A 25,891-nucleotide genomic window follows, 5' to 3' on the forward strand; every position below is an offset into this window, starting at 1 on the left:
AAAAGAGTCTGCCAAGGGGCCAGCTGTGCATCCCTGTGGGTCCTGCTGGCTTGCTGAAGTGGATCCACTTCAGCTTCCTCACCTGAGGACTCATGGCTACACACTGGTGAGCATTACCCAGAGAGGGCTACAGGAAGGCTCCTTCCCCTCCTATCTCACCCAGGAGAGACATGCTCTGCTTTCCCCTTCAGGTGAAGAAATGCCTCAGTTCCAGCCCTTCTCCTACCTTATTCCAGAAACTGTGCCTAGCCAACATAATTCATGCAGTAGGTGCTTCTGCAGCTTCATATATGGTATTCTTCATGTCTTAGGACACCACCCACGGCTTGACACAAGGTTCAGGCAGGTTCTGACTGTGACTGGGCTGTGGTGATGTCCAGGTTGGAAGCCCTACCTTCTCAGAGTAGTGCTTGCTTTCAGGTACCTGTTGGACTAAGGCTCTCACGACAGGGATGCCTTATGGGGTTTCAATTAACAGATTGGGTAGAATTGAAGTCTACAGAATCTGATTGCTATCTGGCACTTAGACAATCTTCTTAAGTCACAATTTTGGTGAAATTTAAGCCTTATGGGCTTCACCTAAAATAAGTAGCTCACAAGCAATATGTGTCACATATTGGTTTCTAGCAGATGGAAGACATTACAGACTGGGAATAACTTTGTGGGAGTTGTGGCTTGCCTGACTGTCTCCTAAAATAAGGGCAGTAGCCTTAAGTTTTCTGTTGGATTGACTGCTCTGTGCGTGCGTGTGTGTATTTAACTGCGTGTGTGTAAATTAGGAGTTTCACATTCTCAGTAAATAGCACCAGCAAATGGAAGCTGGTAATATTAACTCTGTCAAGGCTCAGTATTGATCCTGAACAGCTCAGTGAAATGCAAGCCTGAGACTGCAGACAGCTAGCACTAATAATTAAACTGGTTAGCAATATGGAGCTGCCACTCAGTTTCAGACTTATAATGAAATCGTATAAGGAAAAAAAAAAGTACGAATACAGCTGTGTGGGTTGGATCTCCTTTGATACCTGTTTCTTACAGATCTCAGACATTATTGCCTTTATTATTTCTCTGTTTAAGTTCTTTGTCATTAGATTTTGTTCCATACAATTTCACCTGGAGACAGGAGACATTTTTTCTTTTTTTTTTTTCTTTTTTTTTTTCCCCTGCTCTTCTCCAATGTACTGACTTATTCAGTGAATGGATAGCTTAATTGCCTAGTATCATGAAGTCTGGAGTTCTTCTAGACCAAACTAAACCACCACTTACTAGTGAGACAGACCCCGTCTTTGTGTGCCATGAAATCCCAGTAGCCAAGGAAGGTGTCCAAAGCTTATTTTCAGCCATTTATAACAAAAAGGCTGAGTTTTGTTTACTTAAATCAAACAGCTGCCCTATAACGCTAGTGTAAAGTCTTTTTGGCCACCAGTGATTTTATGGAATAGCAATATCTTTCTCCAGTGTATCACTGTGATTTGGATTTTTTGCCTCCCACTTACAAAAATATGCCGGTTGATGTTGTCACATGTCAAAATATCTAGTGAGATATGAACTGCATTTGCAGGACTGGTCTTTTCTCCTGTGTTGCTCATTCCAGTACAGTTTATGATATATTATACACAGATCAATATTTGATGGACACATTATACTGTCAAGAGAAGAGGGCTTCCTACTCAAATTGAAGTTATTTTGTCTAGAGAGTGATGGGAGAAAAAAATTACCTTCACATGTAAGAAGGAAGCTTCATCCTTACACCTGGGCTATAGAAAAGCATCTTTTGTGCTAGTCAGGTAGAAAAGTGATGCCAAAAATTGACACTTAGTTTTGCAGTGAAGGATGTGCATGTCTCAAGCAGTAAGTGTCTACAGGGTGTAATATTTAAATCAGCACCCTAGCCCTTCTAATTCTGATCACTGGTCAGTGTGAATCTGTGTAAAGACCAACTGAAGAAGGAGAAGATCTGGGGCTGATGGCTGAGAAACAAGCAGGAGTAGTGGTGGAGCTGCTGAGTAGCAATCTTTTGCTTAAAGAAAGAATGAGTCTGTTCAACGGGGTGGGAAGAGCACATCTTGAGTGAATGCAAAGGCCCTGTGTTCAGACAGAAGGCTCTGCCCTCTGAGGAAACTATAATGGGCATCAATTTGCACACAGATTATTGGGGACATATGTTACTAAGTGAAATCAGCTTTTTCTTCTCATGCACAAGCAGACAGAAACCAGCAAAGAAGTGGCCTCCTTTGGCAAACGTGACCCCTCCTAATCTAGAAGATGCTCTCCTGACTACAACCTATTGACTTTGTCACTCCAGAGAACAACCTACCCACTGACTCTGGGTCCTGCTAGACACAAGACACCACCTTACCTTTGCTGTTGCCATCGGGTCCCCGAAGGATTGTACACTCTTCAATGTTGCCAAATGCCTCAAATAGCCTGCGCACATCATCTTCTGACTGCTGCTTATTGAGCATACCCACGAAGAGTTTTCTGTCTTCTGGAACAAAATAAAGAGATGCTTACCATATTTCAGGAGGGATGAGAAAGCCAAGATGGCTCAGTATCACACGCAAAGGAAACAATGATTTCATTGAGGTGACATATGTCAGAAGCTGCTAGTCTTTTCAGGTAGCTGGCTTGAAAAACCTTAATAGCATCTGACTTTCAATGAGTACTTGAAAATAATTTAGCAGTTTATAAACAACAGTAACAACAAATACTTGGTTACATATAAAATCTTCAACAACTTCTCAAAATCAAGTCACTGAAGTTTTCCCAATCAACTCTTCCTGATATACTTTTGCAATCAGCTTGCAGTAACTAAAATGACAACAATGTTCTGACTGCAATGCAAGAGGAATGTGGATAAAGATACCATATAGAAATAAAGTCCAAATTAACTAAACATAAGTTAGTAGCCCTTGCAATACTAAACAAGTTTCCAAAAAATATTTAACAAAAGCTGTTTAAATCAGGATATAACAGAAAACACAGGCCTGTAAATGGAGATTTTTTATTCGTATCTACTCACAGACACATACTTAGAATTTTTTTATGAGTTTATTTGAAATGAGCCCAAAGTTTTTGAAACATACATTGTTGTTTGAAAGAGAAAGCTTTAGTCCAGAACTAAACACCTTCAGAAAATTTTGGTGACAACAGAACAAACTAATGATTGATGAGTTGGTAGAAAAATCTTAGAGGGCACTGAGTGGTTCCTCTAGATCAGGTTTATTTTCAGAGACTAGTACCATTACACCAAGGAAAAAAAAAAAATACAGAATTTGCATCACGTATGTAAATAGACCATTTACACATGATTCATAAATGTCTTGTTTATCGCTCATTAAACACTATGTAAATGTGTGAACTGAGATATTTTTCAAAGCAGTTTGGAGAGCAGATGTAACAAATTTGAATAAGTAAATGAAAATAAATAAATAGTTTGATAAAAAAACCCAACAAAACCACAAAATATTCTTAATGCACGTTAACCTAACACTGAACAAAACATTGGTTTGTAACAACCCTTTTCTGGCTGACAAATTGGGCGATTTATGTCACTTTTGTTCACTGAAAAATCATTGGTGAAGACAATCTGTTCTGCTTCAACAAGTGTTTGATCAAAGTGCCTGATCAAGATGCACCTGAAAATTGGCAAATTACTTTATAGCCTTGGATGAGGATAATTTTTCATGCACTGGATACCAAGTGAAGATATTAGGAGTTTTCATTCCTGCAGCTGAGTTATCCATGTGAACAAAAAGTGTACAGCCCACAGAAAGAGCAGAGTTATGTTGCCTTCAGTTAGGCTGCTGAAAAGGAAGGAAAGATAGGTTGAGGAGGGTATATGTGTATTTCTAATAGGGCACGAAAACAGGAATAGCCTTCTGATAGACCCACTAAAGCAAGAAATATGCCTACTTTATGGTGCAATTGATTAAGCAAAAGGACTTTTCAAAGTTCATGCTTAAATAATGCATAGAACCCTAATTAACACCATGTGGGTTGTCCCCACTTCAGAAGAAGGCGCACTGGACATCTGAAAGGTTTGGTTTTTTGATGGCCAAACTAACCCACAAAAGAGATTCTCAGAGGTGAGGTATAAGCCTTAGAGAGACAGCTACTGAATTTAAATTTGCTCCATGGGGCATCTCTCAGTCTAGGGCCAGACAAAACCTTAGAGAAAGAGTCCAGTCCAAAATCCAGTGGTTCTCCAGATATCGGAAGAAAACACTCAGAGAATGAGAACAGCTGTCCCGGGAGATGGGAGATATTTCAGAGCAGTGGAAACAAACTGGGAACACCACCAGCAAAAGGCTTTGCCTAGAAAGTTTGTGTCTAGTAAACACTTCCAGCACAGAGGAAGCATCTGTTATGTTGTACTTTATGCAGTTTCCCCTGTTTCAAATAAGCTGCATCAGCAAAAGCACTCCTATAGCTGTGTAACTGTATTTTCACCAGGCTTTTTGTTAATATAAATGTATCATTAAAAAAAAATCACATCCCTCCTCTGTCAGCAAATCTCTCTAGCCTGAAACTAGCCTGAAACTGCCTTGTCTGGTTTAGTTTATGCAAAGCTAAAATCAGATGTTTTAGGAACCACTTAATTCTATATTCTATTTAATTCTATTTTATTTTTATTTTGTCCCCTTTTTCTGCATCTCTGCAGGACACTAGGAGTGGTGATGTCTGTCCCCAGAGCTGGCTATCAGAAGCTGTGGTGCTTTGATGAGCTGCCCACAAGGTGGCCATCAGACAACCAGAAACAAGCTATGCCATGGGTGAGGATCACCTTCACTAGGGACTGCTGGTCGAGCCCCTCCAAGGGACCTGGTATGAAGTGACCTTCCATAGACATCTGAGGCTCAGGAGTGTCTGAAGTCACCTCCAGCCTTGACTCCAAATACGTGCCTTGTCTCCTGAAAAGCTGTGCCTTAGGTTGTCAAGGGAATCATTTGTCACATCTGCTGTCTCAGAAATCTACACAATCACATACTCAGCTGATAAAAAATGAGTTGGTTTAACAAGCTTTTTTCTATGAGAGGTTCTTCTAACAAAGTGCTAAATTTACCTTTCTTGTCCCAGCCTTGCCAGGGAGCTCAGAAGCATGTTTTAACAATGTCCCTTACAAACCTTGGATAGGAAGAGAGCGGCAGGGGCCCAGCAGCTGGGGCTGTTCAGCACATTCCTGGTCTTGGCTAGTAAGACCTCGTACCTGTAGAGTGCTCTATAAGCTGCCCCTCCAGGTCTTAAAAACTGACATTCTATACACCGGCACAGCTAGTTCTGCTTTGTAAATATGTCTGAATAAAACCATGAGACTGCCAGAATAAAATGAAGAGAGGATGTGCTGTTATCAGCAGGATGTGTTTGACCACTGGTGCTCCCCATCAGACTTTTCCAATATACTCAAATGAGACTGGAGGGCAATACCTTGCTCTACCATCACTCAGGCCACTCTACATCCTACAGAAACCAAAGATTTATGCTGCACACAAACCTGGAGGAATCAACAGATCAAGCTGTCCCTGGGTTCTGCCTGTCTGCAAGGTGTGGTCCACCCACACTAGCCTGTTAAGTCCCATGCTTCTGCCTTTTTCCCCTTTCTATCCTTCCTAGACAGGACCCACATCTGAGTTTCAGAGCACTGAGCAGACTGTTGCTTATGACCTGCATTGCTGAGCTTTATGCTATCATACTTATTTCACACTGTGGGACTGAGGGGTAAACTTCAGACTGGACCCCTTAAGACCAAAGCCCAGGGAACATTCAGTCAAAGATAACAGAAATACCACTGTCCAGGGACAGAAAAGAAGTACAAAAAGAGATTGGGCACAAGCCCATGGTCTGAGATGCCCTCCACATTAGCTGTGAACATGCCTGTGTGCTACAGCCTAAGCTGGCCCATGGCCAAGGGAGATGGAAAATACCTTGTAGCAGCATCTTGTCTTACACAGTGGAGGTAAGCAGCCATGAGAAGCAGCCCCTATCTCCTTCCTGTGAGGGAAACCAAGACAGGGTAAAGACAGGTATGATGAAAATCTATTCTATGCAGCTCCACAAGGCCACTCATCAAGTATTGATGCACATCTGGGCACCTCACCTTTGTTTTTGTCAGAAAGGACCTGTACAAATTTCTGTCTATTAAACATACCAAAGAGATAGTTTCAGTTTAATTTCACTCTGAAATACTACATATTAATGAAGAAACCCGACTGACTTTGCTGTAGAGGCAGTCCTTAACATCAGCACTCTGAACGATGACACTGTCCTACAGTCCAGAGGTTGAATGTGATGTCCATGTGAGACTCTTCTCCACATTCTTTAGTTTTTTTCTCATTAGTGTTCACCCCATTATTAGCCTTTCCCCACACTGTGAGTCTATGATGTCTACTTCACCATGGAAGTAATAGTGGATGGCTGTTTCTCTGGGACGTGGCACCCAGAAAAGCCAAGGAGGTTTCTGCAGGTGCAGCCCAAAGCTCTCACCATGAGCAGCCTGAAGTACTCCCAAAATACTGAAAATTAAGTTCAGCTCAAGTGCACCCCCTTTGGCCGTCAACAAGCAACAGAAACCAGTACTACCTATTCCTGTCCCAGGAGGCTGGGCAGAGAGAGAAAGACCACCATAATGGCAAAACAGAGTCCCCAGAGATGTCCCTCTGGTGGCATTTCCAATATCCCCCAGGCTTGAGGAGGAGTGGCTGGAGAGGTTGCAGAGAGGTGGGTGTTGGCCTCTTCTCCCTAGTGACTAGTTATAGGACAAGAGGAAATATGGTCAAGTTGCAACAGGGGAGGTTCAGATTGGATATTAGGAAAAAATTATTCACAGAAAGAGTGGTGAGGCATTGGAACAGGCTGCCCAGTGAAGTGGTAGAGGTACTGTTCCTGGAGGTGTCAAAAAAACAGGTAGATGTGGTGTTTTGGGAGATGGCTTAGTGCTTAGTGGCTGTAGGGTGGATGGTTGGACTTGATAATCTTGAAGTTCTTTCCCAACATTGATGATTCTGTGATGTTTTGTGATTCTGTGATGTTTTGTGATTCTGTGATGCCTCTGAAACCAGGCTCCCTGCTTCCTGGCCGCTGTGCTAGTTGTGGAGGCTTGTGCCCATCAGGAAAAGCCGGCTGTAAGGCATAGGAGTGAAGAAATGTATCTTGTCAGATAAAAATATAACATCTATGAATCTCCCTGGCTGTGTTTATATGAAGCCTCAGCACCTTCCCCAGTGCAAATAGGGGTTAAATTATTCCCCATTCTATTTGTATTTAAATGTTATGTTTCTATGATAAGCGTGAGGCAGAGGTGTCAGACGGGCAGGGGCGAAGGAGACGGCATGCGTAAAAGGTGAAATAACAGAGCGTTGCAAACCAAGTGCTGAGAGGAGATGGGAAGGGGGGACAAGGGAGTGAGAGGGAGAAGGGGGAGGACGGGCACTAATTAAAGGGACAGAAGAGACAATGAGATGCAGGCTGTTTGACCCTCTGTGGAGCAAAAGGACAAGAACAAGAATCACAGCAATTGTGGAGGGACTAGGAGAAAATTAGGGTCACTCACAGAGAGACATGACACAGGTTTTTGTTTATCCAGATAGCTCTGGCTAATGTACATGTGTGCATGGGGGTACATTTAGATAAGAGTGTATAAATACACTTGTGTTCTTGTATTGCTCATGCAAAACAAAGAGGTTGAATCCTCATAACAGTAAAGCGCAAGCCTGCTTTACCATCTAGAACATTGCATCCAAGGTCTTGGAAATAAAGAGGGACAGATCTATTGCCTTCATGGCCCATGCTAATCAGGAGGGTGAACCAGAAGATCATTACAGTCCCTTCTAGTCACAAACACCCTTATTCTAAAATCTATGAACCTCCCTATTTCATCCTGAGTTCATTGCCAGGGCATAACATGTGGATAGCATGTGTGCTTCTTCATGCAAGAACAAAACTGATGTTTGTGTGTTCCTGTAGGGGAACAAGCACCCTCTTTATGAGCATGGTATTCACCAGAGCAACTCCCTGATGTTATTTGATGTCTTTGGCTTTCTAAGCATCAGGATCAGGTTGCTGTATGGCTTTGTTTCAGAAACCAGATGCTAATTAATTTCATTATTTATATAGCTAATAATTATTTGTCCCTGCTGCTATTTCCCTCCTCCCCAAACATTGCTTACATACACAGTGGGGAACCAGCTGCAGTGCTTCGGTCCAGGCACAGGGAGGGCCTTAAAGCTTATGTCCTTGGCACCATGACAGAACAAATGAGCAGTCTAGAGAAGTTTTTCTGTGCAGGTGTGTGTAAGAAGAAAATGCTGGTGCATAGGACCAAGTGGTACATCTACCAGGGAGGATGCAAGAGGTAGAGCCTGTCTTTCATGCCCATTCTCCTGGCTGGTTCTCAACGGAGAGGGGAGAGGAGGCAGTGTTGGGGGTTTCCACCACAGAATCTTACAGAGTCACAGAATATTTTGGGTTGTAAGGGACCTTTAAAGGTCATCCAGTCCAACCCACCTGCAATGACCAAGGACATCTTCAACTAGATCAGGTTGCTCAGACACCTTGAATGTTTCCACAAATGAGGCATATACTACCTCTCTGGACAAGGTGTTGCTGTGTTCATCAGCTTTATGGTAAAAATGTCTTATATCCAGTCCAAATTTGCCCTGCTTTAGTTTAAAATCTTTCCCCCTTGTCCTACCATTATAGGCTCTTTAAAAATGTCTGTCCCCATTTTTCTTATCAGGACCCTTGAAGTATTCAAAGGCTGCAATAAGGTCTCCCCAGAGCCTTCTCTTCTCCAGGCTTCTCCATCCCAGCTCTCCAAGCCTGTCTCCATAGCAGAGACGCTCCAGTCCTCTTATCAGCTTTGTGGCCCTCCTCTGAATCTGCTGCAACAGCTCCATCTCCTTCTTAAGTTGGGGGCTCCAGAACTGGACACAGTACTCCAGCTGGGGTCTTAAGATAGCGGGAGGAGAGGGGGAGAATTCCCACCCTTGACCTGCTGGCCACACTTCTTTTGAAGCAGACTAGGATATGGTCATATTTCTGGGCTGCTGGCTCACATTGACTGATCACATCCAGCTTTTTATCCACGAGCACCCCCAAGCCCATGCAATGGGATCAGGAATGTTCCAAAGTCATGGTGGTGAAAAAGATCAATAAAAATTATTTTTTTTGAACAATCATGAACCAAGTATTCTCCTCAGGTCAAAGGAGAAGGGATGAGCTATAGAGCTGGAGGGTGAGCTGTAGGTGCTCTAAACATTTTGAAAGTTTGGGTTGAGCTCTGAGCTCAAATCTGAAAGCTCAAACTATCTTTCCCCTCAAGCTGGAGTGTCCCACTGCTCTCTTCCACCTGCGCTAATAAGTTGGATCAATAGGCTAAGAGCAGGGCATTTCCTGGGGTCTGGGCTGCACACTCTTATTGCCATTTTCACAGCAGTCCTACAGCTCTGTGATGATGATTATAGACCTTTCCACAGGGGAAGCGATTACGAATTCTGTTGTAGCTAATTGTAAATTAGTTAATTATCTTCTCTGTGGTACCTTGCTGGAAAATACATGAACCTTGTAAAATGGAGGTGTTTCAAAAATGGGGGAAAAAACCCAACAACAATAACCACTAAGAGCCCAACCCACTCTGGAAACAACAGAAATCTACTGCTACCTAACTCCAAACAATAGGAACCAAACCCTCCTTCCACCTGCATGGGCTCCTCTCTCCAGTTTTCACTCCCCCTCCCTACATCAAACAATGCTCACAAGGGGCTAATTCTGCTGCAGGCTTTAAAATGTTTGCTGAGTTCACCTGTTCCTTACAGCTGGGTGTTGTGGGGCATCCCTAATCACATTTTACAGGAGTGATTTCTTTGTGCTGATCTCTTCCCCTCCTCCCTCCCTGGTTTGGTTTTACTTAACAGATTCTTTATATCCCATACGTTAACAGATATGATTGCACAGCTGCCAGTCTCTGCTGGCTTTGAGACATCCGGGTTAGAGAGAATAACAGCTAATCTGAACAGCTGTGTGATGGGGACAAGCGCAAACGAATATAAGCCCAGGTGTGGGAGCATAATTCTCCCGTATAAAGGAGGAAGCTTCAACCCACAGGTGCATTATTCTCCACTGTTGCATCTGAAAAAACCCCCCACAACTTCATTTGAAAGATTTCTCTTATTTAATTGCTTAGCTGCACTCTGAGCCTTGACTTGGACATGGATTCTCTGCACAGAGTGAAGGAACAGCTGTACAAGAGACAGCAGTTCTGACTTGGTGTGCTGCATCTGGCTATAGCCAGTTGTGGATGTCTAGGAAAGAGTACAGCAACAGGGGAAGAAATCCCTCCTAGACTTTGGGGTCCTGCAGTTTAGGGTCTTCTGGAGTCTGCTGTGGTACTGTTGGGTTTTTGTTTGTTTGTTCATTTTTTTTTTTGTTTTGTTTCTTATATGTATCAGTTTTTGAAGTGTCTTTTTTTTGATGTTCCCTGGGATTTTGAACCTATGAAAACTGTGAGCATCTGCTACAGCTTGCAGCAAAACGTTCTGCATCTTAGTAATACATTGTGTTAGGAACCTCTTCCTTTGTTTATTTTGAATATGCTGGAAGCTATTTTCAATAGATAAGCCTTAGATGTTGTGTTGGAAAAAATGGGAATCACTCCTGATCCAGTTATGGAAAAGTGGATCCATGAGGATATGCAAGAGCTTGGCCACAGATTCTCTCTGTACCTTTCAGACTGGTATTTGGTACTCCTGGGTTCCTCCTCAAGCTATTCTCTGGATGTTGTGGCAGGCAAAATCACTTTTCCCTTACAACGACTCATTATTCCTGGTACCAGAGAGATGGATGACCATGTAGTTACTGTTAGTAAATACTTAGAATATACATCAACTAAGTACAGCAGTTTCAGTGGAAATGTTGGCTACATGAACTACTCAGGGCAAAAGACAGACAGTTTCCACATAAATAGACAAATAAATAAATAAATAAATGTGCTTGCAAAATTGGGCAATGCTGAGGTTCCTCAGTGTTTCCACAAGGCAGGAATATGGGGAGCTCTGGCAGTAATAATGAAAAGCACCTCAAATGCTGGCAGTCAGATCTATGACTGGATCCTCTGATTGTTTGTATTAAATTTACATGGCTGGAACTTCCCCAACTCCTTTTTTATGCAAGAGAAGTCCATGGTGGAGGTAAGTCAATTCAGGGTTTAGTTGTGAATGGAAATCCCTGCTTTTGCAAATGACCAGTGTCTGTGGATCTTGGAGTCATCTTTCAGGGAGCTATTTTCATGTCCTGCAGTGGTGTGATCCCTAAAGATAGTGTCACAGTGATCTAGGTGCACGTGTCCAGGAAAACACAATGTTGACTGCTGTTTGTCCTTTGAGCAATTGGGAAGAAAATTAATGTGTTGCCAACTGGTGAATCCTATATCTAAGATTATGTTTTCAAATTAAATGTGTCTGGGCCTGTTCTTTACAGGGTCCCCATCCATACTAGAGTACTCTTGTCCCTAGCAGAGAGACCTGGTTGTCTGGAAACTCGAAGAGGTCCTTGAACTGCTAAATCATGTCCAGGCATAATTTGGGAGAGCAAGCATGTCTGCATGTTAGATAAAGTGCAGTGGTAGGAAAAAAAATGGAAGGAGATGGAGAAGACAATTCAGACCAGGAGGATGAATGCTGTTTGGAGCTGGCTGAACTGTGCTCCTGTGGCAAGATACGCTGCCTATCTGCACTGAAGTGAAACCCAACCTTAAACCTACAGCCTCATCTGGACAGTTGAGATGAAAGCATGCTCAGACTTCCTTTGTACAGATAGGTTATGGGCAAAACTTAGGCAACAGGCCAACAAAACCCTGCCATCAAGACATAGCCCAAACAATTCCTTTAGCAGCAGACTCTTCTTGTACAGTGAAGAATATTATAACCCCAAGACAAATAGTAGTTCTGACTTGCTGAGCAGTGCTGTCACAACTGTCCATAGCCAAGAGATTATATTCTCTGTGCAGATCTTCAATGACAGGTTCTATGGTGTTGGATATTGACCTGGGAAAACAACTCACAACAATCCATTCTATTAGTTGCATTTGCTTAGGAAAGATGGTTGTGAGAGCAGTCTAAAACCTGGTGTCATGCAAAGCACAAAGTATCTGCCTGACTTGTGCCTGCAGATCATAGTTCTTCCGAGTTTATTCATTATCTGAAATACCCAACTTGAATATTTTTGAGAAAGATTAATGAGGTGATGCTTTTTAGGAAAAGACTCATGAGTCAAAATACAGTCTTTCTGAATTCAACATATAGCCCAAACACCCACTTTCTCTTCACCATACCTTCACAACAGAAATAATGTCTGAATTCAAATTGGCCTTCTAGTCATGAAAAAACCCCAAATAAATCATACCTCTTTCTCTAGATATTATCAGCCTGTGCTTACAGTTCCTATTCTCGGGGATGACACCTGGAAACTTTTATGGGAGAAAAGTGCCTAAGAAGACCCAGCATCAAAGTATGGAGGTGTGCAGCTGTGCTCTAACTGAACATTGCAGCCTTTTCCATGACTCTTGAGCTTTTTCCTCCTGCAAATGCTTTTCTGGCCCAGCTTGATGGATTTCTCTTAGAAAAGAAGGTGAAGTAGAAGACTGTCTTGAACTATCAAATGACACCTCAAACGAACACTGAATCATGCTCTTACACTGGGCTGCCATCTTTCAGAGGCAGCACAGATTTGAATCCAACTCCTCTAGCCTTTGGTTCTGGGGAATTTAACACATTTTAATTCCTATGTGTAACATCCCCTTTTCACTCTGTGGCCACACAAGGCTGAGGCTAAGCCTCAAGGGCTGTTTGGTTTTCACACTCATTCAGAGCAAAGCTTAGAAGCTTCTTGACAAACTCCTCAGGGTCAGTGGTGTCAAGGCTGGTATGTCAGGAAAATAAGTTTCAGTTCCTAAACTCATCTTACTGGTGACCTGTTGGGGCTTTGAAACCCTTTCTGGAAGCCTAGAAGGCCAGGACATTAATCCATGGTAGCACTCCAGCCTTGATCTCTGAGAGTTGTTGAAACAGCAGAGACATGGGCAGGAAAGGGGTGGGAAGGACATATTTTTTCTTGCAGGAACTGTGACGACATTTCAGATCAAATTAAACTTCAGTTTTTAAAGACTTCAGTGGAGGTAATTGAAACACTTCCTCACAATTGCCTGAACCTAAGTGTTATCTCTCTTTTCCTCTGTATATCATCCATTTCCCCCAAGCCTGAAACAGCCCTGCACGGCCACAGCCTCCTTAATATTAAAGACGGTGATTAAATGGGATTCGCCAAAAGACAAAGGGCTGAAAACCTGCCAATTGTTAATCCCTCTTTCGCTGTGCTTAAAAATTCCATTTCCTTCATTTGAAGAAAGGGGGGGTCGGAGGGGGGGAAGAAAAGAGAATTATACGCCTATGTCTAATTTAAATTCTGGCGTCGCGGGTCCTGTTCCCTTCTCCCTCTCTTGACGTCTGAATATATTCCTTTATTACCATTATTACAGCTTTCTGATTGCATTAAAATTCATCCACACGCTTCTCTCCACATTCCACTTTTCTTTTGCCAGTTTTTTGCTAATTCCCTTTTTCTCTCCCTGCTTCCCTCCCTACTTTCAAATTATAGAGAATGTCATTAAAGAACTCCGTGAAATGCCTCAACCCCTTTCTCTCTTCCTTTATAAACTTGCTGGCTTTCTTCCTCTCCATCCCCTTGTCTACAAACAAAGAAAATGAAGGAGAGGCAAAAGAATACAGCAATAATAAAGGAATCCAAGCAGCATGTCTCATAGGTCTCAATAACACCTTTCCTACATCATACAGCTCCAGGCCTAATGCTCACTTCAGTTATGAAGCCATATTTCACACAAAAGTTTTGTGCATTATTTGTTTGATGCTTCTACCTGGAATCCTCAGCTAAAATAAAAAAAATAGAGTGTGCCTGGCTGTGTGTATAAGCATGGAAAGAGACAATCCTGGCTGTAACTGTCGGTAGAAAAAGAAGGCAGTTAGAAATAGAATTGTAATTTCACCCTGCTTTGCAGACCAAAAGCTGAAATCCTGTAGGGATTTAACTGTGGATGTGAGCGGTGGAGCTGGGCATGCGGTGCATATACTCAGTTGCATGTGATTAGATAAAAATCTGAATTTAACTGGGATTCACTTATTTAACATTTCAGATATCCCACTGACTGCAAGGAGACCTTAAAAGTGATGGTTTTTTCCCCATAAAGCAGATCACCTGAGCTTAAGCCAGTCTCAATTTGTCTAGGTAGAAGTCCCAGTCTGGTGATTGTACAGGTAAAAATGAAGAATGAAAATTGGACTCCTTTCCTATATAGAATACTCTCTGCCTTACAGGTATTTAAACTAAAGGTTGGGGGCATGACACAGTGCCAGCGTGACCAGGTTGGGGTGACTGTTTACTCTGACCTGTCCCTAAGACTCTTCTGGTGCAGCTGTGTGGAAGAAGATGCAGTTGTGAAACTTTCATAAATTCTTTCCTGTTCCTCCTACAGCTGTCTAAGTAAGTTTTTTGTTAAGGTGATATTTTTTTAAATAAGAATAATATTTTTTATTTTTGTTGCTGTCACCCTCAATTACACTGATATAATGAAATTACTGAAACTGGATGAAAAATGGAATTTTCTTTCTATGGGAAATATTGATGTGTCAAAAAATGTGCTTCTTCTCTGAAGTGCAGAGGCCAAAGTTCTTGGAAAAATGGAAATTCTTTAGTTGTGAAATGTTACAGGGTATTGTCTCAGAGGAACAAAAAGTCTTTTTTTTAATAACCTCAAAACATAAAATATATAAAGCAGAACGGCTGTGTTTTTCAGCCAGACAAAAGAGGGTACATTTTCACACGCTATGTAAATAAATGAAAGACATTTCTGCCATGCGATGGTGCTGAATGCATAAGTCATAAATTAGTTCCAAAGAGAATGAGACAGATCAATGGCGGTTGTATCCACTCACTGGTATTAAGCATGAAGATCCAGATGTGAAATCTGTCTTAGTTGCTAAACCTCTGCCTACTGGAGGCCAGATGGTATTAAGGAAAGGGTCACTCCATATAAAAAATGTGTTCTGACTATTTCTAATGGGCACTGCTGGAGCAGAGGATGCTGGACTAGACAAACCTTTGGTCTAACCCCAAATCGAAGCTCTTATGTTCTTAGTGGTTTAACAAATACAGACTTGAAACAAAATTTAACAAAAAGATCCTGTTAAAATGACAGGTTTGTGCCTCCTGAAATAAGAACTCAACACATTAATTAGGAAAAAAAAAAAAAAAAGGTCCTCTGGCAAAAATCTCATTGAAATGGACCTGTTTCAGGGGAATGCTTTGCCTTTTACAAAACTACACGTTCAGCTAGATAACTGCTCCTTTGAATTGCTATGGCCAGCTCAACAAATGGCCCAGGAAATGAATGGGTCTGCTTTAAGAGGCTGCCTGGCAGGGTCTGGCTGGCCTTATCCACATACTTATTTAGACCATTACCCCAAGGTGTGCATGTGAAAGAACATTATATTCCAGGGATGATACACCTGTGTTTGAAATAAACATTAGGGATCCAGGGTTACAGCAGAAGCTTATTTGAGTTAATGAAAAAGAGCACTATGGAGCCTTTGCAGGCTTTGGATCAGATCCTCAGTTTGCGGAACTGCTGCTCAGCATGTCCCTGCCATTAAAGGGTACTGCAGACATTCTCTGTTGCAGAATGACCCCTTACCTATGCTAGGGGAGGTCTGGTGAAGGTGGAGCAGAAAGTCAGCAGTGCCTCAACAATGCCAATCACACCTTTTTGTGTCCCAGGGCTTGGAAGTTGGTATATGTTTCCCTGATTTGCTCTCTTTTCTTAGCCTTCTTTCACCACTCTGTTGTACTAGGAAAGAAAAACAAACCCCTATGACATCTCCAGCATAAGCAAAACTCGTCGTTCCTCTGAGTGAAAGACTTTCCTGCAAGCCTGATCCCTGGTTTTGAAAAAGAAGAAGAGGAAACTCTGGAAAACTGTGACCAGATGGTGCGGCCAGAAATACCAGGCAGCAGTGGCAGTGTGATGCAGGAGTTGCAACAAAGCTTATAACCAACACACCCAGAGAGGAACCTTCCTCTAGCTAAAGCAATATTCAGCACACAGCTGGCTGGAATTAAGGCCTACTGGACCCAGCAAGAAGTTACCCACAAATGTGGGATGCCCCATGTCCTTCTCTGGAGCTCCCCAGGCACTTTGACTCCCTGGATTTTGGCTGGGTTCAAATTCAAGGGAAACCCATCCTACTCAGGGCATTGACAAAAGTTCTCTCCTCTGGCTGGGAAAAGTGAGACTCCTTTGCTGTCAATTAGCATTTGCCTACAAAGGTTTTATTGAAGATTATTTCTTCCTCCCACCCTCACCCCCCAGCTCTCAACTCTGGCTGGCTTTAAATGCCACTGTCATTTCCATCTGCTGACAGAACTCCTTAACTGCCACGCTGAATGGCATTCACTAAAACCAACTAATAGAAGGAAATGAGGTTAACCTTTAAGAGAGGTGAAAATGAGCCGGCTGCTATGCCAGCAGTAAAGAATAGTTCATAAGCAGCCTCCTGCTGCAGAACTGGTTTACTCCAGGTGCTGGCACTGCTGGTAACTCCTTTGCAGGTGGGTTTCAGGGGTGAGCTTGGCCAGGAGAAGGCATAGGACCTCTCTGCTTACACAGTGTAGGCAGCCCTAGACTGGCAGTTATGTGAGGACAGTCCCATCATTCTGATCTTGGCTGCTGTTGTCTGAACTCACAGCAAATATGCATTCACTGTAGTTGACATGTACGATGTGTTGATGGTTTACAGCAGCAGAGCTTTTCACCATCATTTTCTTCCCTAACATGCAGGGACATGGCAATGCTCAGGGCCACATCCTGCCATGCTTGTCTCCTTGCTGTGTATCTTCTGCTCACTGGTCTTTTAAAATCTTTTACAGCTCAGCCCAACGCTACCTATTAACTCTTACTGACTGACTTAGGGCTCTGCTTCTGTAAAAGTGGTACTGCTGGACAGTCCTGCAACCTCTGAAGGACCATTAATGTCCATTTGTTTTTCTTCAGGCTTAATGAACTTCTTTTCTTGCTCATCGAATCATAAAATGGTTTGAGTTGAAAGGAGCCTTACAGCTCAGCTAGTTCCAACTTCCCTGCATTGGAATGAACACATTCAACTAGACCAAAATCTTTGTTTTAAACTGCAACTTGTTCCAACACGTGCCATTCCCAAGCTCATGACTGAAATTCTATGCTGTGCAATGCACGAATGGGAAGAATTGGGGACCAGAAATGGTGCTCTTCCATACAACATCTGCAAGAGTAGGGACATCTTTTAGTCTACACAGAAGATTAACAGCAGATGAGTCTTACAGGAGGGAACTCGATACACTACCAGTTTGGGTACCAGAAGAAGGAGATGCAGCACAATGCCATGATGGGAACAAGACAAATATTTGTTAAGTAATTTTTTGTTGTCAGAACTCTGCTTCATCTAATTTTAATTAGACTAGGGAGCCTGAAGGATGCATATACTACCGACTACATTAATAACAGCTGGCAGTACAGGACTGAGTGCACAAAGAGAGGATGTTTGCCTCTTGTTTTCAGTCAATTTTCTCCACTCACTTTCCATAGATGCATCTCTATTTTTACAGAAGTAAACTGAGGTTGGTCCGTTGTCCTACCCTTGCACAGTGTTTAGCATAATGCTGTCTCTCCTTTGCAGTGGTATATTATCAATTCCAGAAGTACTTGAAACAGAAGATTGTATAACTGGACCAAAGGATCAGTAAACATAAACCTACTAAGCTTCCTAAAACAAGGTCTTTAGTGGATGTAAATCAGCAACACAGACATACACCATACAATGATGGAATTAATTCTCCCACCACAAAAGCTATGGCCAGATCAGCAAATATGAAAAGCAATTATACCATTCATACCTGAATTTAGTAACTGGAAAAATTAATTATCTGATTCAGGGTAAAATTTAAATATCAAAAAGGCAAATTTCCAGCTACTGAAACTTCACTGTCCACACAGGAAAACACAACTCTCTGTAGCCTCTTTCCACCTCAGATTTTGTCATATTCAATAATGTTTTTTTGGTTAACAATGTTTTTCTGGGGTGTGTGGAGAAAGCAGGGCTGTTGCAAGCCAGGTCTGAACCTGGCTCCACTCCCTATTACTGCAACAATACTGTAACTGTGCTAAGGGGAGTCATCTCTTCCCTTCATCAGTAGCAAAGAGTCAGAGAGACAGAGAGAGACAGAGCGAAGGTGCTGTTTTATAGCAAGCCTTTTCTGAGCCTGGGAGCTCACTGTGCTATTATTTCCACCTTTTTCCTCATTTCAGGCCTTTTTGTGTTTCATGTTTGGCCCTCGGCAGGCGGAGAGACGTGCTGACAAGTTGTAACTCTCACTTGGCTCCGTGAGGGCTTTGTTCTCTGTGTGCATGGCACAGACTTGCTTCCTCTTTCGAAATGTGACAGCAAGCGATAACATTGACGCGGAGAGCCAGTGCCTGGTCTCAGCACGCTCCCTATGCTAAAGACCTTCTCCAGTGATCTGCAGGAAGTCAGGAAGCAAAGATGGGCATCATGTAGGAAAAAAAATATTAGCAGTGATGACCCCTTCTTATTCCCAAAACCCCCTTAGCCTCAGGATAGTCAGCAACTCACAGGGCTTATCAGCAAAAAGGGCATTTTCAGCATTCTGCTCTCTGCCCCTGGAGATACCCACTGAGGTGTTCCCAGAAGACTCCTATCCCATGGCCAAATCACCACACCTAAGCCATTCTGCTGCTGCCCTGCAGCTAGCCCCATAGGTTGTGTTTTGGCTAAACTGTGTGTCCCAAAGAAGGGTCAAGTCTTACTCTGAGAGCAAGCATCAGCATCATAGTCTGCTTTGATGCATATCGTCTTGTGACAAGAGCCCAACTTTGACTTCTTACTTTCATGTGTTCACCATCACCTTCAAATTAGAAAAGTTTCAGGGAAAAGCTCAGTCTCGCTCCAGCTGATTAAAGTGCTCTTTAGTATATAGGGTGGTTTTTTTTCCCATAAAAGATACTGCCATAAAGATCCAAGTTTCTTGGAGCTCTCTCAGGCAAGAATGAGCACAACTCTTTAAGCCTGACACTTTGAGGCATCTGTTTCATTTATATAGGTTTTTTCAAAATTTTTTACAGTTTTTAAAAGGTAAATGCCAGGCTGAGATCAGTTTGCCAGACTACTTCCCCACCAATGCTACCTACTATAAAATCATATTTGTCCTCTAGTTTCCTTGCTTGTGCAGCAAGAGGTCCCATTAGATGGTTTTCCCCACCACCATGCTGGGAGCTAATGTTCACTTCCTCAGCCATACTAACCATTTTTCTAGGTCACTGCCTAGTTATTTTTCTAGGTCGCTGTCTTATGAAATAGCCTCTCATTCTTTGGGCCTGGTTTTTAGCCTTATTCCTCCATGAGTCAGCTCAAATTTGGCTCTGCAGAAACACACACATAATGCCTCAGCGAGCCAAAGCTCTTTCAGAGTGACCTACGTGACTCAGATGACTCTCTATCAGAGTTCTGTCCTTACAATTTTCCATTTTTTGTTATCCACAGATTTTATCAGCTTAGATATTTAATTCCACATCCTTCATAACAATGCTGACTGGCATCAGCACTGGTACTGATATGTGCAGACCCCTGCTACAAATTCCCTCATTCTATCGTGCCTTCTCTTTGACAACTGCATTTTCAGATTTGTCCATTACCCACTTCTTAATCCATTTAATGTTCGCCCTCTTGAACGCTGTACTCAGCAGGAACTACAAGGAAGTTCCAATTCTAGAGATCCAACCTTTGCAGCTCATGATAGCTTCTACTGATAAGGGAAACTCAATCAGTCAGTTTTGCCAAGGGGAAGATAGGATCTCAAAGACACATAGCCCCTCTCCTCCATTCCCTTGCCTCTGTCATTGTTCCTGCTTCCTCGCTTGAATAGCAGACCTTCTCCTCTTTCGCAGCACAGTTCTCTAGTGCTGGCATTAAAGGAATATTGTATTTTCCTAAGTACAGGCCATGTTCTACACATATTGTCACAAAAGCTGGGCATGGTCCTCTGTTACATCTGTTCTTTGCTCTCAATTATTACAGATTACTGCTAATGGCCAGTTCATCCACTAACTGTGTTTGTTACACAGGTGTAGAGGTCATCTTTGCAAATATAGTGACTCTGTAACTACCACAAGAAGGATTCTGTTATTTCTCATCATGTCCTTATCACTTTTATGTCTACAGGATCCTGGCAATGAAACAGACTCTACAAGCTAGTCCCACAGAAAATGTCAGAGCTGAAGACCCCAGCCACTAAAGGAAACAGTGACAGTTCTGAGGAGTTATTCATGCAAAGGCAAACACAGGACAGTATTTTCATTTCCCCACCTCAACATCTTTTTCCTGGGAGCAAAAGTAATTATATTAAATGTACCCAGAGATTTCCCTGCACAGTCAAGCAATGTGAGGCAATAGGATTCTTACAATTCAGCTTCCTGAATTCTAAAAAACATTCCTGAACATTTCTCTGAGCTAGAAACAAAGCCCAGGTCCCATTTGGGATGACATTTATTTAAAATATACAATGTTAACCAAAAGAAAGTGAGGGAACATGCACTGAATCCTGCTTTGACTCTTCCATTGTTAAACTGTTGGCTTAAGACTACTCATTTTTGGTCTGTTCCAGTCACTTTCTCCCAGATGGAGGAAACTAGCCTTCGATGACGTCTTTGGTCTTATCTGAGTGGAAGCTAGGACCCAGAGATAAGAGGCTTGAAGGATTCTGTGCAGGCTTTCCTGAATTTTAATAAAAACACTGAAAGTTTTCCCATCAATAATCCACTCATGAGTAAGATACAACAGCCTGTCCCCAGCTCCCTAAGTAGTGGTCATATATTCAAAAGAGGCCTTTGTTTTACTTTTTTTGCTATTAAATATGAGAGTAGTTCTGGGAAAAGCTCTTTGTTTGCATTTTTTTCATCTCTCTATCTGCAATCTGGGGGAATGTTGGCTACAATTGTTTTAATATCAAATTCTGAAAGAACATGCCAATACAGTAATAACAGCATAGCCATAACATTACTTTAAAAATATTAATTCAGTGTTGCCAAGTAATGGTAAGTGATGATATTTACCCCAATTGACATTTTGGGAAACTGAGGCACAGTTAAGTTAAAGAGGAACACAGACTGGAATAGACCCTGGGAGTTGTGCCTGTTTGCCTTGCAGCACAATCCAGACAAAAGCATGTCCCTTTCCTCTAGATCTGGGCTTTTCTGCAGCGCTTGCAGACTTCAGACTCCTAACACATAACCCCAACTCCAGAGAACTCTATGCAGGCTGCTTAAATGATATTAAAGCACAAGACTTGGAGTTTAGTTCACTCAGAAAATGCATGTGTTTGCATATGGATTCGTGCAGAGTGTGAGTGTGATTCCCTAAATACAAGGCAAAGTGCCTGTCACAGAGAATAGACCTTAAAAGGAGTTTGTGAGCTGCAAGTGACAAACCAAAGCTGGGAAGGAAAAAATAAAGCAAAAAGGCAACCTTCCCACCATCAGTAGCAACTTAAATTAAAACACAATTGTGTGTATAAGAAAAATAACACATTGGAAATACAAGGATAAATTACTTTTGTGAAATGCCTCCCTCACTCCTGTTCCCAAGTGATAAGGAAATGAGCTGGATGTCAGGGGAACTTCAGGTTGGATTCAGGCAACAGTGAGATTTTCAGGCCAAGCTTAATTTGGTATTATCTTGAGTTCAGACACTAACTGGTACTGGTCAGTGGTGCCACTGACATCACTCTCCATCCACTTGTCTTCCCACAACAGCTTGTAGGAGCTGTGGGCAGGCAGCCATGGACAGGCAGACCTTTCATGGTTTCCTCTCTAGCAAACAATACCACCTAAATGCCACCTCACCCTCTGCTTTAGGTGATGTCCCAGTGTTTAACTGCATCTTCATCCTGAGACCCTGGCACTGCTTTCCAGGGTTCCAACCTGCAGGAGGGCTTCAGAAAGAGGAGAAGCAACTCACTTCCAGGAAAGCACCTGTGACTCAGGACACTGACAGGACCCTCCACAGTGCTGGTTCACTTCATGAAGGAATAGGGAGCCAGGCAGGCAGGCCAACATCTGGGTATCTAAGGTGGCTGACAGCTGTCAATCAATGTTAATACAAATGAGAGAGACCCAACAAAAAGGGGCAAGAATGGTGGGCCCCTAGCATGGGCAGAGAAAAACTAACTGAATTATTTAACATGCCAGAGAGTGTGTGAGAGTATTTTTGCTTTGTCTTTCGTGGAGTTGAGGTCACTGCCTCATCTCCATTCCCATCACCCAATGAGTTCTTAGAAATCTCTGCATGGTGCCGGATCCAGCCCTGTACTGAGCACTGCCTTGGAGGTGCTGAAGGACTGGCAGGCTGGGGACTGCTGCTGATTTACTTCCTCTCTACTGTTTGAGTGAGCAGCAAGGTAGGAAAGGGGGGATGATTGAAAGGAGTGGGGAGAGAAGAAGAAAGGGGGAAGAAAAGATAATAAGAAAGCCCCCACTGCCCTCTGCCATTGTGCTGTTCACTAGAAGGCTCCCTACAGAATTACGCTGTCGTCTTGCAGGAAAGCATGTAATAACTGAAAATACAGTGTCAAAAGGAATTTTTCAGGCTTTGACAGCTCATAAATTACAGTTCGTTGACTTCTTCCTGGGTCTAGATTTAAATTAATAGGCAGGCAGATATATATTTCTTTTGCTGCTTTCTCCTGAGCAGTAGCAGTTGTGGAAGTGACGCAGTCTCTCACATCTCCATCTCCCCCTCTCATCCCTCTCTCCCTTACAAGAAGTACGCCCCCCATGATGCAGATCAGCTCAACTCCCTCTCAAACCCCAGGGTGTGGCAGAGTGGTTCTCCAGGCACAGTCTCTCCCCAGCACAAAACTAGGGAAAGTGAAGGAAAAGAAATCCACTGTTCCCTGTAACAAATGGTGTCTTTGCAAAATCAAGCCCTTTCAGAGGAGATACTTGGCAGAAAATGGCCATAGACCAAGTAAAGGTCAGAGATGCTCAGGTGATGGCTGCAGCACCTGAAATGAAAGCAGGCGAAAATAATAGTACTGCCTTCTAAATAAATAAAAAATAGATGAGATGGTCAGAGATGAAACAATGTGCATTGCCCTTTTCATGAGACTGTAGGTGTTTACTTATAGTGGGAAGAAAGGTGACTAGGTGAATGGATGGATGGATGCATAGATGGATAGACAGAGTATTGCATATAATGGCAAACAGACAAGACAAGATATCAAAGCACCAGAAGACATGAATGTTCTTAAACAGATTACACCCTGCCTGCCTGAAATCTCTTGCAGATACCTCCATTTGGATGTCATCTTAGCTTGCATGGTAAGTCTGCTAGTTTCAGCTGAACAGCTACTAGAATTTTGCTGCTAGGAAGATGGGTGTTTGCACACTATCTGTAATGCTCTGGTGAACGGGAATGCTCAGCACCCCCCTGCCTGCACAGGTCTGAAGTTGTGGCGAGCAGGTAGGTGATCCTACCCCTCTACTCTACACTTGTGAGGTCTCACCTGGAGTACTGTGCCCAGTTCTGGAGCCCTCAACACAGGAAGGACATAGAACTCTTGGAGCAATTCCAAAGAACGGCCACAAAGATCATCAGAAGACTAGAGTACCTCTGCTATGAAGACAGGCTGAGAGAGTTGGGGCTGTTCAGCCTGGAGAAGAGAAAGCTCCAAGGATACCTTATATCACCTTCCAGTACCTGAAGAGGGCTTACAGAAAGTTGGGGAGACACTTTTTACCAGGGTGTGTAGTGATAGGATGAGAGGGTATATGATTTTAAACTGGAAGATATGATTTTAAACTGGAAGAGTGGAGATTTAGTTTAGATGTTAGGAAGAAATTGTTTACTGTTTGGGTGGTGAGACACTGGAACAGGTTGCTTAGTGAGGCTATGGATGCTCCCTCCCTGGAGGTGTTCAGCTCCAGGTTGGGCAGGTCTTTGAGCAACCTGGTCTAGCGGAAGGTGTCCCTGCCCATGCAAGGAGGTTGGAACTAGATGATCTTCTAAGTCCCTTCCTAACCCAAACCATTCTATGATTCTATGAAGTTGTCTGGTGGTCCATCAAAGCATGACAAGTATCTGGGGTGCTGGAGAAGACCTGTTATTTTTTGATACAGTGACGCATTTCTGAGTTTGGGGCAGAAAAACCTCAAGCCTCTCTGTGCTGTTGCTCTACAGTATGAAGAGCTTAGTCTGCACCAGTGATGGCTGTGAGATTCCTAGAAGGCTGTGGATTTGCAACACATATGTAGTAAAATGCAGTAAGTGCTTTTGTGTCCTGCAATTTGAAAAGATCTCATGTAAAAAGGGGTTATTGATAGTATTAAAGATTCCTGCTCCAAGTTGTAGTCTGCAGCCACCTAAGAGGCTAGAGTGAATTCTGGGCTATGTGCTCCACAAGTCCTATGAAAGAGCAGTCCAGGACACATTTGTTTTTGGGAGGGTGTCAATGATTCAGAGCTGGGAGCTGAACATTTCTCTCGCTTGCCATAGTAACACAGCGGAAGGGAGTGAAAAGCACAGAGCCAGAAGGAGCATGGATCCTGGCTGCCCTTATGGAGGTGTGTGAAGGGTTTGAGTGTGACAATCACACATTTGAATCATCAAAAATATCTTTGTGCCCTCACTACCTGCTGCGTGAGTGCAGGCGGTGAAGGGCATTCACATTCCTCTGAGGAAACAGTTCCTTGTGAAGTGCTGTGGGTGGTGGGTTTAGTCACCGCTGGGCTCAGCTGTCTGTGAGATGCCCTGGGCTGAATGGCTGAGCCAGATCAGACAGTGGGAAGGGAAGTGGGGGGTTTTGGGCATCTTGCTCCAACTGAACACCAGAATGGTTACAGAACTGGTGGTGCCAGGTATTTGCCCTACAGGGAAGCTTCCTGTGGGGTGACAATGGAATGTTTCTCATCAACCAGCTCTGCTAAGAGGTGGCCAACTACTGTGGCATTCCTCAAGATCTCCAGGTGCTCCCTGTGTGGGTTCCAGTGCAATGGCTGCATCAGAGCAGGAGGGATGGAAACCCCAGTTCAGCTCACCCAGGATGGAAACAACCTATTTAGTGCTTAAGGCTCTTTACTCTGTGGTCACCTGAGCCCTGAGTTTTACTATTTAGAGGGAGGTACAGTTTGGATATGCTGGTGTCTCGAATGGGGAGAATATCAAGACAACTGGGAGATATCCTGGATGAGGAAGAAAGATTCAGGATGATGCTACGACAGCATGACAGCTCTGGGAAAGGGTCAAACCCTACTGGCAGCCATGTAGAGGGGTGCAGTACACATAGCTACAGGCTCCACTGGTTTTACCTCTGGCTGCATCTCCCAGAAAAGGACTCTGCTGACTTGGTATGCAGAAGCAGGGGCTCTAGGTACTTAAATCTATTAGCTATGACTCATGTAGTGAAAACCTGTTCTGGGCAGGACACTTATTACCAATGCATCTTTTGAAGGAGTCCTGAATACCCCAGCAATGGTGCTTCTATCTCAGGGAGTGATATGAGTTGCAATTTGCTGTTCAGATGGCAATTTGCACAGTGATGGATAGCTATCACCCTCTCTCACAACCTTGCACATACCTGTATCAGCACACTACCTGTTTGAGAGACCATAAAAACTGTGTAAATGAGTTCAAATAAGACAATTAATTATTCAATAGAGTTTCACAAACCAGCTGAAGGCCCATTTCCATGACTTCCAGACCACCACAGACCACAATAGTGGAAAACT

At 43.1% G+C, this 25,891-nt stretch overlaps 1 protein-coding gene across 1 annotated transcript in view; it reads right to left on the reverse strand.

Moving 5' to 3' along the window:
- CELF4 (CUGBP, Elav-like family member 4) overlaps positions 1-25,891 on the reverse strand; it is a 741,704-nt gene that overhangs the window by 83,065 nt on the left and 632,748 nt on the right. The window contains 1 exon segment of the mRNA XM_010007136.1: positions 2,357-2,485. Within this exon segment, the coding sequence (XP_010005438.1) occupies positions 2,357-2,485 (129 nt within the window).

Source organism: Chaetura pelagica, unplaced genomic scaffold (assembly GCF_000747805.2).
Source record: "Chaetura pelagica isolate M959 unplaced genomic scaffold, ChaPel_1.0 scaffold548, whole genome shotgun sequence".
NCBI lineage: Eukaryota > Metazoa > Chordata > Aves > Apodiformes > Apodidae > Chaetura > Chaetura pelagica.